Source organism: Galeopterus variegatus, unplaced genomic scaffold, assembly GCF_000696425.1.
Source record: "Galeopterus variegatus unplaced genomic scaffold, G_variegatus-3.0.2 Scaffold155, whole genome shotgun sequence".
NCBI lineage: Eukaryota > Metazoa > Chordata > Mammalia > Dermoptera > Cynocephalidae > Galeopterus > Galeopterus variegatus.
In genome coordinates, this window is record NW_007726266.1 from 422,107 (window position 1) to 433,859 (window position 11,753).

General features: G+C 42.0%; 1 protein-coding gene and 1 pseudogene across 1 annotated transcript; both read right to left on the bottom strand.

Moving 5' to 3' along the window:
- Nucleotides 1-778: 778 nt before the first annotated feature.
- On the bottom strand, nt 779-2,065 carry LOC103608555 (annotated as a pseudogene).
- Nucleotides 2,066-5,903: 3,838 nt separating this feature from the next.
- On the bottom strand, nt 5,904-11,145 carry FAM101B (family with sequence similarity 101, member B; the record flags this gene model as incomplete). The annotated part of the gene is made up of 2 exons (XM_008592990.1): nt 5,904-9,193; nt 11,015-11,145. Coding segments are annotated over 2 exons (462 nt in total), but the record flags the coding sequence as incomplete, so codon positions are not given.
- Nucleotides 11,146-11,753: the final 608 nt, after the last annotated feature.

The following is an 11,753-nucleotide window of genomic DNA, read 5'->3' on the forward strand; positions in this document are numbered from 1 at the left end:
CCTTTTGCCTGTTCTAAAAAGTCATAAATGGCATCACACAGTTATGTATCCTTTGGTGCCAGTCAACATTACCTCTATGACATTCATCCAAGATGTCACATGTATCAGTAATTTCTTCCTTTTTATCGCTAAGTAGTGTTCTATTCATGAATATACACACCGTTTATCAGTTCTGTTGATGGATGGACATTTTGGTTGCTTGGTTACAGGAGCATACTTCCTCATTTATTTATATCTTTAATTTTCTCTGCAGTGGTTTGTAGTGTCCAATATAAAGACTTTGCATGTATTTTGTTGTATTTGTTCCTCAGTATTTTTATGATTTGTGACATTATATACGGAATTTTTTATATTTCATTCTTGTCTGTTCCTAGTATGTAGAAACAATTGATTTTTGTATATCCACATTGTATTTTGAAACCTTGGTATAGTCAGTTATTAGTTCTTGTAATTTTTCAGTTAATTTCTTAAGATTTTTTATGTAAACAATCATGTCACCCATGAATAGGGACAGTTTTGGTTCTTCCTTTCTGGTCTTCCCCCCTCCCCAATATCATATAAGATTTTATTGTAACAAAAATATTTAGATGAGTTTCATAGCTGTATATTATCACATAGGTACCCATTGAGGAGGATAAATTAGATAAATTGTACTTTTAACAATGCCTTATTATACATCCAATTAATCTAAGAAATTTCAGAGAAAAGAAAAAGATATAAAAGCATCCCTTTTTATATAATTCCATATTTTTTCCAGAGAATTTGTAGACAAAACAGAATCGAGATACAACTGTAGATCTTAACCTTAATATTAGATCCTGCAACATGTAAAATTCTAGTTTTAGCTTGCATATGACCAGCATTTGTCAAATGATAATCAAATGTTTGTCATACAGTCATTTTAAACTTGTGAGATAATATTCAAATGCTTTATACTCCCACGGGGTCCTTCTGTTTGATTTTTAAACATTAGCTCAGACTTTCTGGTAAACTCATTTTTCCCCACCTATTTAGCCTTTTGGTTATCACTTCTCGATACATAATAGAAATGTAGATAAGCAAGAAAAAGATGACAAAGAAATTATCTAGAATGTCTAGAATTCCATACGAGGCTTCAGGTACAAAAACTGGAGGTGATATAAGATTGAAAAAAGCTCCCATTAAACAAAGAAGTATCCTAATGCGGAACATACAGAAAAGGCCCCCAGCTGAAAACATTTCCCTGAATTCATGCCTCAGTAAAGTGGGTCGATCCATAATTCTTTCCATAACAGATCTGGGTGCCCTGAGAATCTCTGGTCGCCATCATTAATATCTTGATGCAATCACACAACATCCTGAGACTGATCGTCTTCACCAAATGCTGTTAGGAGTAAAGTTACCGTTTGTCTACAGATTGGACAACTGATTGCCCCACGCCATGAACTATATCTCCAGTACATGGTAATACAGGCACCACAAAAAAGATGTCCACAGCTGCTTCGACAGGGACAAGGCTTGATGTAAACAGATTGAACAGTATAAGTCAGTGTAGAATTGCTGTCGAGCCACAGCAGGCCCATCCTGTTCTGTCTGAAGTTGTTCTCGAAGCACCCTTACCTGAACGTGGTTTTCTGGGTGAATAATTCCATGTACGTTTCTGAAAAGTGCATATACGAGGGTGGCAATCAAAGGAAAACGGACCACAACTGCACAGTACTTGATCACCACTCCTTCTGTAACTGAACCATCATCCAGTTTCAAACTTTGAACTTCACCTTGCCGTTTGGCCATCCCAAGTCTAGAACCACCGGGACGCCCACCTTGTTGTCAGCCCCACACACTGTCCCTGAGAGACTCCGGACAGGAATTCGGCAATTCTGGGGGTTAGCCTGGGGCTTCCTGAAGGAAGGTGGATCCCTGGGATCAGAGGCAGTGATTCCCCTTGCCCCAAAAAGCCTTGGCCACCCTGAGGCCTTTCCAATATTTATACCTTTTATTTTTCTTGCCTAATTTTACTGGCCAAAGTGGGTATTTTTGCCCAATCTTAGGGGGACAGCATTCAGTATTTTACCATTAAATATGATATTCTGTAATGATTATGTCACCTGCAAATAGGGAAAGTATCATTCCTTCCTTTCTAATCTGCACATCTTTCGTTTCCTCGCACTGTTGCATGGATCAGTTCAGCACAACGTTGAATCAGAGCGGTGAGAGCGAATTACCTGCCTTGTTCCCAAACCAAGAGGGGAACGTCCACTCTTTTCACCGTGAAGTCTGATGTTCACTGAAGGTTTCTCATAGATTCCCTTTACTGTGTTGGGACTGTTCCCTTCTATTCCTAGTTTGCTGAGAGCTTTTATCATAAATGGGTGATGAAGGTTGTCAGATGTTTTCCCTGCATCTATCAAGATAACCATATGTTCTTTGTTGTTGCTGGTTTAGTCTGTTAACGTGGTGAATTGTGTACAATAATTGATTTTTAAATGATAAATCAACGCTGCATTCCTGATCTTTTTACATATTACTGAATTTGATTTGGTTACTTTTGTTAAGGACTTTTATGTCTATATTAATGAATAATATTGGTCTGTGGTTTTCTTTCAATGTCTGTGTCAGGTTTTGGAATCACAGTAAGGCTGGCCTTACAGAACAAGGTGGAAAATATTTCTTCTTCCTCTGTTTTCTGAACAAGTTTGTGTTAGTCTGGTGTTATTTCTTCCTTGAATGTTTGGTAGAACTCACCAGTGAAAACCATGCAGACCTGGAGTTTTCTTTGAGAAAGAAATTCAATTTATTTGATACATCTACACTATTATTTTATGTATATAGTTTGTGTGTGTGTAGAGTTTTTTTGTGTGTGGATATATATTTGGATGTTCTATTTCATCTTTTGTCAGTTTGGGAAGATAAGTTTTTTAAAGGAATTTTTTATTTTATTTATGTTGTCTAGTTTATTGACATAAAGTTGTTTGCAAAATTACCTTATACATTTGATGTCTGTAGGATCTCCATTCAATCATAATATTGGTAATTTGTGCTATTTTATCAATTTAGCTTAGGCTTATCAATTTTTTCCAATGTTTTCAAAGAACCAAAATTTTGCTTTAAATTTTTTCACAAGTATTTGTCTGTTTCTATTTCATTGATTTATACTCCTATCTTTATTATTTTTGTCCTTCCTCTTACTTTGGATTTAATTTGCTTGTCTTTTTCTTGCTTCTAGAAAAATTGCCTTAAGAGGGGAATTAGGGGTGGGCGCTGCTTCTTGTAGTTACTAATAGTCTGGGATCCTTCAGTGTCTCTGTTTGCTCTTTTAGCTTTCCAGCATCTATGGGGTCAACTCTCTGTATTAAATATCTAGTTAGGTTTGGGGTTTCCTCAGTGGACTGATTGATATACATATAAACTAGCATTTCTTAAAGTTCATTCCAAAAAACAATAGTTCTATGAAATGCTCATGGGTTCTGTGGTCCAGTGAGTTTAGAAAATGCTGCATACCAGAGAGCCCCTTTTGAAGATTCTCGTTGCACACTACCATGTTAAAGGCTAGGGTAGATTATCGTACAGCAAATACTCACTGCTTCTCCCCGCACCGGCGGGAAAAGAATGGTTCCCTGACCTGTGATGTGGGGTTCGGCCACGTGACTTGCTTTGGCCAATAGAATGTGCATGGAAGTAACAGGTGTCACTTCCTAACACAGACCTTAGGAAGTCTTGAATGTTTCTCCCTGCTCCTCTGGAAGCTTTGATTTCTATCCTGAGAACAATGTACCCCAATTCACCTCTCCAGCCTGCTTCAGGGCCATGTGGAACATATCTGAACTCAGCACCTAGCCTGGGGCAGAACTGCCCTATCAGACCTATAGATCTACATGCAAGAAATAAATGCTGAATTGCTGTATAACACTGTGATTCTGTGTTCTTATTAGGCAGCAAAACCTGATTAGAACAAGGTTTCCAAGAAGCCCTGCAATAAATATATTTAGCATTATTCAGTTTTTATTTCCCAAAGTTATTTGATCATATTTATATTTGATCTTATTTATATTCCTCAGTAAGTACTTTGGGAAATAGTGATAAAAACAAACCACTTGATAGTGATTGTACTGAAATAAATTTATCAGAATTTAATTTTAAAAAGAGGCATTCCTTGCAATAGGATTTGTTACCTAATCGATACTGTCATTCACTTATTAAATTTCTGGAAAGTATACCAAAAAGCGTTTCTAAGATTATCTATTATTAATTATACCTACTACATTCTCTCTTGGGGACACGAGCTTAATCTGATGTAGTTAAAAAGGTTGGGGAAATTGAAACTTTATGAGTTTCAACACACTTTTGACTCTCTCTACACACACACACACACACACACACACACACACACACACTATAGCTTTAATACTGTGTGCTTTAAATATTTTTCCCTCAAAACCTTGGAACCACTGTTTAGCCAATTCATTTTATGGCAAATCTACACCATATAACCTACTTGGCAAAATTAGCCCTCATGGTTATCCCAATCAGCCAAATCAGACTTAATTTAATAAAAGAGACTAGATTTGTAAAAAGTTATAGAAATGATACTATGCATCCCCGGGGCATATTTACTTCTGAGTTGTAACCAAAAGACAAATATGTAAGGCCATGAATCGATGCTTGAGTGATATAAGTGGCCTCTGCTTTCAATGTTTCTTATTGAGCCTCTCTTTGCTTTGCCCAAAGGGACTGATAGGGTGCAGGAAACGCTACTCCAAAATACAGCACTTTGCATACTGAGTATTTCAAGCCCGAGGAAACTGAGAAAACAGCAGAAGGAAGATCTCTCTGACCTTCTTGCGCCCCCTTCTCCCCTGACGTGACAGGTACCCTACCCTACACCTGGAGGGAAGGTGCTGTGGATTGAATGTCTCCCCCAAACTCATTGAAGCTTAATCCCCACTGTGACAGTGTTAAGAGGGTGGGAAGTCCCCTTATGGTCATCAAAAGGCAGGGCTTTTGTAGGTGATTAGACTGTGAGGACTGTGCCCTGGTGAATGGGTGGATCCATTCATGGAGTAATGGCGTATTCTGATGGCTTTAAAAGGGGAGCAAGTGAGGAGGTTAGCGCTCTCTTCCTCACCATTTTGCCATGTGACACCCTACGTCGCTGTAGTCACCACCAAGAACAAGAAAGCCCTCCCCAGATGCGTTCCCTGGACCTTGGACTCCCCAGCCTCTGAAACTGTAAGAAATAATTTTATTTCTTTATAAATTACCCAGTCTCAGGTATTCTTTTATAAGCAACAAAAACGGACTAACACAGAAGGAATGTCACACACGGATGCCAGCAGGAAACTGAACAGAAACGAGCGTGTTCTGACCAACAGCAATTGGTGTGGTTTCAAGCATCCACTGGGGGTCTTAGAACGTATTTCCTGCACATGGGGGGACTGCTGTACTCCACCCTTAACAGAATTATGTGTAGAATACCCACAGACATGAAGCCACCAGTGGGTTCCTGATGCCCAGGCACCAAAGGTTCTACCTGCCCCTTTGCCTAATGCCTGCAGGTTTTTCCAGCCCAAAGCCATGTATCACAACAAAATTAAGATGGGTCGGACTAAGACATGAAGTTCTCATGCAAAGTGGGGGAAAGGCAATTTGAAAGGAGAGGTGGGAAACGAGAAGCAGCTTGACATCCCCACTGGCAGGTGCATTTTCGGGCAGATCAATGTTAGGGAGAGTACACATCGAACTGGACACCGATTCCCTTAAAACTGTCTGTGCCCAGGAGCCCTTTGGCAAATCTTCTCATACCTGCAGAGTTGTACTGTTCCATAGAATAATGTCTTAAAGTTTCTCAAGATGAGGAGCTGTTTTTCTCGTTTTGCTTAACCAAACATTATAATTTTCCTTAAAAAAAGAAAAGCATCTCTAAGTTTTATTTTTTAGATAATTTATTGTTAAATGAAGAAGTCACAAAGCAGAATGGAGTGGGACAGATGGCAAAGATAAATTTAAAACATAGTTTTTGTCAAATACTATTCTGGATTTCTTAAGGTTAGAAACAGGAAATGTGTCAAGTGAAAAAGTTCAAATTAAGTCTTTTTACAGGTCTGTGATTTGAAAGGAAAACCACTTTTCTCTGACAATACACATCATCCTTGTTACATAAAAGCCATAATTTAAGAGAATAAGAAAAAAGGTTTTTCTTTTTGTTTTTTTGGTGGCTGGCCGGTACGGGGATCTGAACCCATGACCTGTTCTGAGAACACCGTGTGGTGTTCTGAGCCTGTGTTCCAAACAACTGAGCTAACTGGCCAGCCCTGAAAAAAAGCTTTTCAATTAACAACGAAACTGTATCTCCCAGATGCACTTAGGAATGTTTCTTTTTAATCAATGAGTTTTAAAAATTATTGCTTCCACCTTGCAAGCTAACCTGAACCCCTCATTGACTGATGTCATTTGGTCCACACGGAAGTGTTGCATGTGTCTTCACAGCCTTCCTTTCTGCAACTCTCAGCAACGCAGGTTTGGAAAAAAAGAGAGAGGATTAGAAAGAACTGCAGTTGGTTCCCTAGTGAATAACTTAACAAAATAAAACCTGCTTTTCCATTTGCATAACACATTCACAATCGCGCACTTCTACTTACTCTACTGGTCTATTTCAGATTCTCTCCACGTCTAGAATGATTTGTCCAAACTTAACACAATACTCCTAAGACAAAAGAGTCTCATAAGGACGTCTCAGAACGCTGCTCTCTCCTGCCATGCTGTTCACAATGTTGTTCTGAGCTCACCCCAAGTGTCTCCACTGGGGCAGAGCAAAGTCTTGGGAAATTCTCCTAACGCAATTAGAAAATTACATTTACCACTTAAATGACAACACTACAAAATTGGGTAGAAAAATCCATTTTCATCAATAAATGCCATGTAATTTGCTCCTCCAAACGCAGGAAGCATTTGCTCTCTACATATGACCAAGGAGACTCTGGGGTCCCAGAATGCCCCCTTTGCTGAGTCCCTGCTGAGCTTCACCCTGGCAAACTCAGGACTAGGAAGCCGACTGCAGGCTCTGTCCAAGGGGATGTGTCCCATCAGTTAGGAGCACAACAAACTAAGCATTGTTGTCTGAAGAAAACACCAGACAACTTGGCTCCCTAGGTTCCAATGACTTTCAATGAAGGCAATTATCATTGCACCTGCTTTCCTTGTGACAAAAGTCCCTGCTGTGGCTCTAGGGAACCCATAGAGCTATCAATTCAGCTTTCAGGACAGTTAGAAGCCATCCACAGACACCCGGAGGCACAGCAGGAGGCTGAGCTTACAATGCTCTGAGACCCTTGAGCACTTGACAATTTGGATGTATTCAAAGAAATATCTATGGTTTGCTCTTTCCGATACTGGAAGGAAAAAAAAGCCACCTGCCTCTTTCTTTACTCAAACACTGCAGGAATGGGCAGGAGGTTCTAAGAAGCAAGGGCTGGGGCAGGGTAGGTGGTGGTGGAAGGCAGGTGAGCAGGGGCTCAGGCCCAGTGGCCACCTGGCCCACAGCAGCCTCTGGGCCCCGCTGTCGTCCCTCTGTCGCAGCCAGTTCTGCTGAATGCACACAGTTTCTTTGGGAACATCTGTTCATGGCCAACTCCACGACTGTCACTTCCACTTATACAGTGGCAATAGAAAAAATGCATGCCATCACTGTGGGGGCCAGGTCTTGGAGCCTGAATTGTGACATCACTCCCTATTCTGAATTTGCCTTAGCTTAACCTAGAAGGAGGGCAGATTTCCTTGCTTTTTGAATCAGACCTAAGGCGCCAGCAGTATTTCTCTGCAATTTGTTGACACCATTGAAGTCCTGAGAATGAGTCAATCCAGGCACCCATGATGATGAACCAGATCACCAGAAACATCTAAATCCACCTCCTTCTGGTGGCAGCCGGACTTAGGAGTGGCCTTCGGTTCCTGTCCTGACTGGAAACCCCCCTCGTGAAGTCTCAAAAAGTGTTATTCCAAAGCATTCTTTAAAGAGGCCATTTCTCTCAAAAAGGCCCTCAGCTACATTTTGTCTTATGAAAAAATGGGAAAGTATTTTGAAACTCAGGAGAATTACACGAGCCTGTGGAGATGTTCACCTGATGCCGAGGGCACAAGGTGCTTTGCCAGAGCCTGCACGTGGAACGACCCGGTGCAAGGGGCTGGAACCGAAGCCACTGCTCCCGGACTCGGCCCTCCATTGACCTCAGCTGAGAGCACTGTGAACCTTTTTTTTTTAAGGCATCCATCTTATATTGTGATTTGGGGTTTTTTGATATTGTGGAAAAGATTTAGAAAATTCCAAGAGTTTTGGCTAACAGGGAACACAAATGGAAGTGGAAATAACAAATGGAATGGAACTCAGCTCTCCACAGATTGAACCCATATGGGCGTCACAAGTTACTGAATTAGCACCACTTTAGTAGCAGTGAAGACACCCATGGCCAAAATTTTTTAAAACTCACTCTTTCTGTCCCAGGGACTTTTCCAGGCTCTTCAGAAAAACTGACTAGCAGAAGACAGGCTCTCCTATCCTCCCCTATTTCAAATTGTTCCATCTTCCTTTTGCTCTAGTGGTCTTTCTATTTCTCATCGAATCGAGAGTTTGGGGGAACTATGAAGCAGCAAACCAGGAAATATGCTCCTTTTTAAAACCATTTGGAAATTAAAAACCAAAAAAACCAAACATCTCAATAATTATAAGATGCAGTGACTTTTTTTCCTTCCCCAGGCTGGGCTGAGAGGTATCTCTAGGTTGGACTCCTCTGGGGCTGGAATGACATGCAGGGCCAGCGTTGCCTGAAGTGACCAGGGTCGCCCAGGGCAGTGGAAGAGCTGGTCCAGCCCCAACCCAGCCTGCTCGAGTCAGCATTCATCAGAGAGGTAACCGCTGCCCAGGAACTCTGTGGCTTCCAGCTCCACGCTGGACAGAAACCTCCTCAACGTCTTGCGGCAGTTGTAATCCAGGGTGGTGGTATAGACGGTCTTGGGGTACTTGGGGTAGATGATGGTGGTGCTGAGGAAGCGTGTGGGCTTGTGGCGGGGCTCAAAGCGCACCTCAGCCTTATAGTTGCGCCATGTGCAATTGGGGATGCAGGTGACTGTCTGGCTGCAGGAGGCCACTGCCAGGCCCAGGGGCAGCTGCACGTCATCGATGAAGTGCCGCTCTGAGTCATACTTGACCGAGGAAGTGTACCTGGGCAGGAGACACAAAGCAGCATAAGGCCACTCCTCTGAACTAGGGGCACAGGGTGACCTTGAATCTCTCATGGGGTGCAAATGTTAAGATGTAGCTACTCCAGTGAGAAGCAGCACGGAGTTTATGAAGTACTTCCTCTGTGCCAGCTACTATTCTAAGCACTTTACTTACAGGTTCTAATTTTTGTGGTTTTTTTTTTTTTGGCAGCTAGCCAGTACAGAGATCCGAACCCTTGACCTTGGTGTCATCAGCACCATGGTCTAACCAAGGGAGCTAACTGGCCAGCCCCTGGATCTAATTTAATCTTCCGAACAATTCTGGGAAGGGATACCGAGGTGCAGAGATGAAGGTCATGGTGCCACTGAGTAGGTGTGCAGGATTCCAAGGTTTCCCCTGCCCTCGCTGCTTCCCATTGCAGCCAGCAGCCCCTGGATTCTGCTCCCACTTACTTAAGCTATGAGACCTTGGTCAAGTTACTTAACTTTCTCAAGCCTCAGGTTCCTCTTTCTGTAAAGGGTGCCCAATAATAAACAGGCAGATAGCAAGTGCTGTCAGTGTAATACTATATGATGAGGGGGTTCTACAGCTCCACTAGGGGCGAGCAGCTTCTCCGTCCCCTCAAGTGATCAGTTAGCTCTTTAACAAGAGGATGAGAGAAACCAGAAACCCGAATGCTGGTTCTGAAAGCTTGGCTGTACCAAATCCTAGTACTTGGTCCACCTTGGCCATTGTTTTGGAGACCCCCAAACCCAGGGACTCAGGGATCTGACCTTCACAATGAAAGCCAATTACAATCTTGATTTTCTTAAAATAAATTAACATCCATGTTCCTCAGCTGCTTTATTTTTTTAAGTCCTTTTTTGGTAATTTGGGATTTAATTTTTTTTTATGGAAGCAAACCATGAATACATTTTACTGCATTATTATTGCAGCTTCATAGATACTAAAACACGTATGAGTATCACATATGAAGGTACTAGAAAGATTAATACTATCTTTTAATCCAATTTTTCCACAAACTTTTTGTGGAAAAATTTCCTAATTTAGACACATCGAACAGCACTGCCCCCAACCAGCCCCTACTCCTGGAAGAATCAGCATTCTTTTCTACGAGCTGGATGCAAATGTCTACTCTCCCTGGGCAAGTAGTTAAGAAGCTGGTGGAAGCTGATGTCACGAAGTCATGTCCCCATTTTGTTCAAAATACAAGCTTTACAGGAATAAAAGCCTAAGCTGCTCACCTCCAAGCTGATGAACCTCTCTTTGTTCCACATCAAAGGGCCCTTTGTGTTAATGCGACTGAAACTCCAGCTATAAAACCACCAGTTACCAAAAGAAAAATTCCTTTCTCTAAAAAGACCCATCTTTAACTGAGCCTCCTGATGAATCTTTGCCCCCAGATAATCCTGGAAGAGATAATTCCCAAGGAAGACTGGTATTGCCCAGTGAATTTATAACATGAGATGAGGTTACAGCACCTTCAAGAGGAGGATAGAGTTGGGGAAGGAGGGGGAGCAGCTTCTCAGAAGAGGAATTAATATTTAACAAAATTTTAAACATCTGATGGCCATGATATATGAAGTGCAAAAAACGAGCTGCAGAATTTTGTCACATGATCACATTTTTATTTTAGAAAGCATGTTCATATATTTAATTGCTTAGAATGCAGAAAAGAATTCCAAAAGAATACCCACCAAACTATTAATAAGTTTGTCACATTTTTGCAATTAACTAAATTTTAAAATAACAAGCATTAATGTCTGGAATAAAAAATGCAACATTTTAAAATCAAATCAAATCTGTGCCTGCTATATTTACCTTACTTCCTTCGGTGGTAAGGGGTCAAACTCCACTCCTTCGCCAAAGGACAGGGGGCATAACCTTGGGGAGCAGCCAGAGGCCGGGGCACTGGGGAGAGATGACGGATTCTTCAAGGACAGAGAAGAACACAGTTAGAGCCATCAAAGGCCAGTTTCATGCATCCCTCACAGAAGGTTGTGGCTCTGAGCCTACAGCTGGTGGGCCCAACTGTGATCGTGTGCCTTGTCCTAGGCATGCCAGGGAAGGGCACTGGACAAGGGGCCCAGAGGTCTGGGTTCGGAGCCCAGGTCTATGATGAATGTGCTGCGTGCCCTCAGAAGTCACATCACATGCCCTGTGACCTTATCTGCACACCAAGGGGAGGGGGGTGTTGCTCCTCCCATCGCTGAGGTTTGTGAAATGCTGAAAAGAGGAAACAAAGTCGAGCTCGGCATCGCAACGGTGACCAGACCCAGGGCTGTTGCATCAACATAGTGAGAAAACCTCAATGAACTGGAGCTTAACTAACCAGAACCCTCAGTTGTGTGGCACCCCCTCTGTCACTGTCTCAGCAACACTCTAGAAAAGGCCAAAACAAAAAAATGCTACAGGCACAGATTTTTTAAAAGTAAAAGTTCAGTCCAACTTCCCCCACCTCCTCTGCCTCTGGGGCCGTCAGATCAACACCCAGGCAAGCCGGAGGAATCTGCAAACTCGGGCTTGCATTGGTAAGATGACCATCAAATGTTCTCCACAT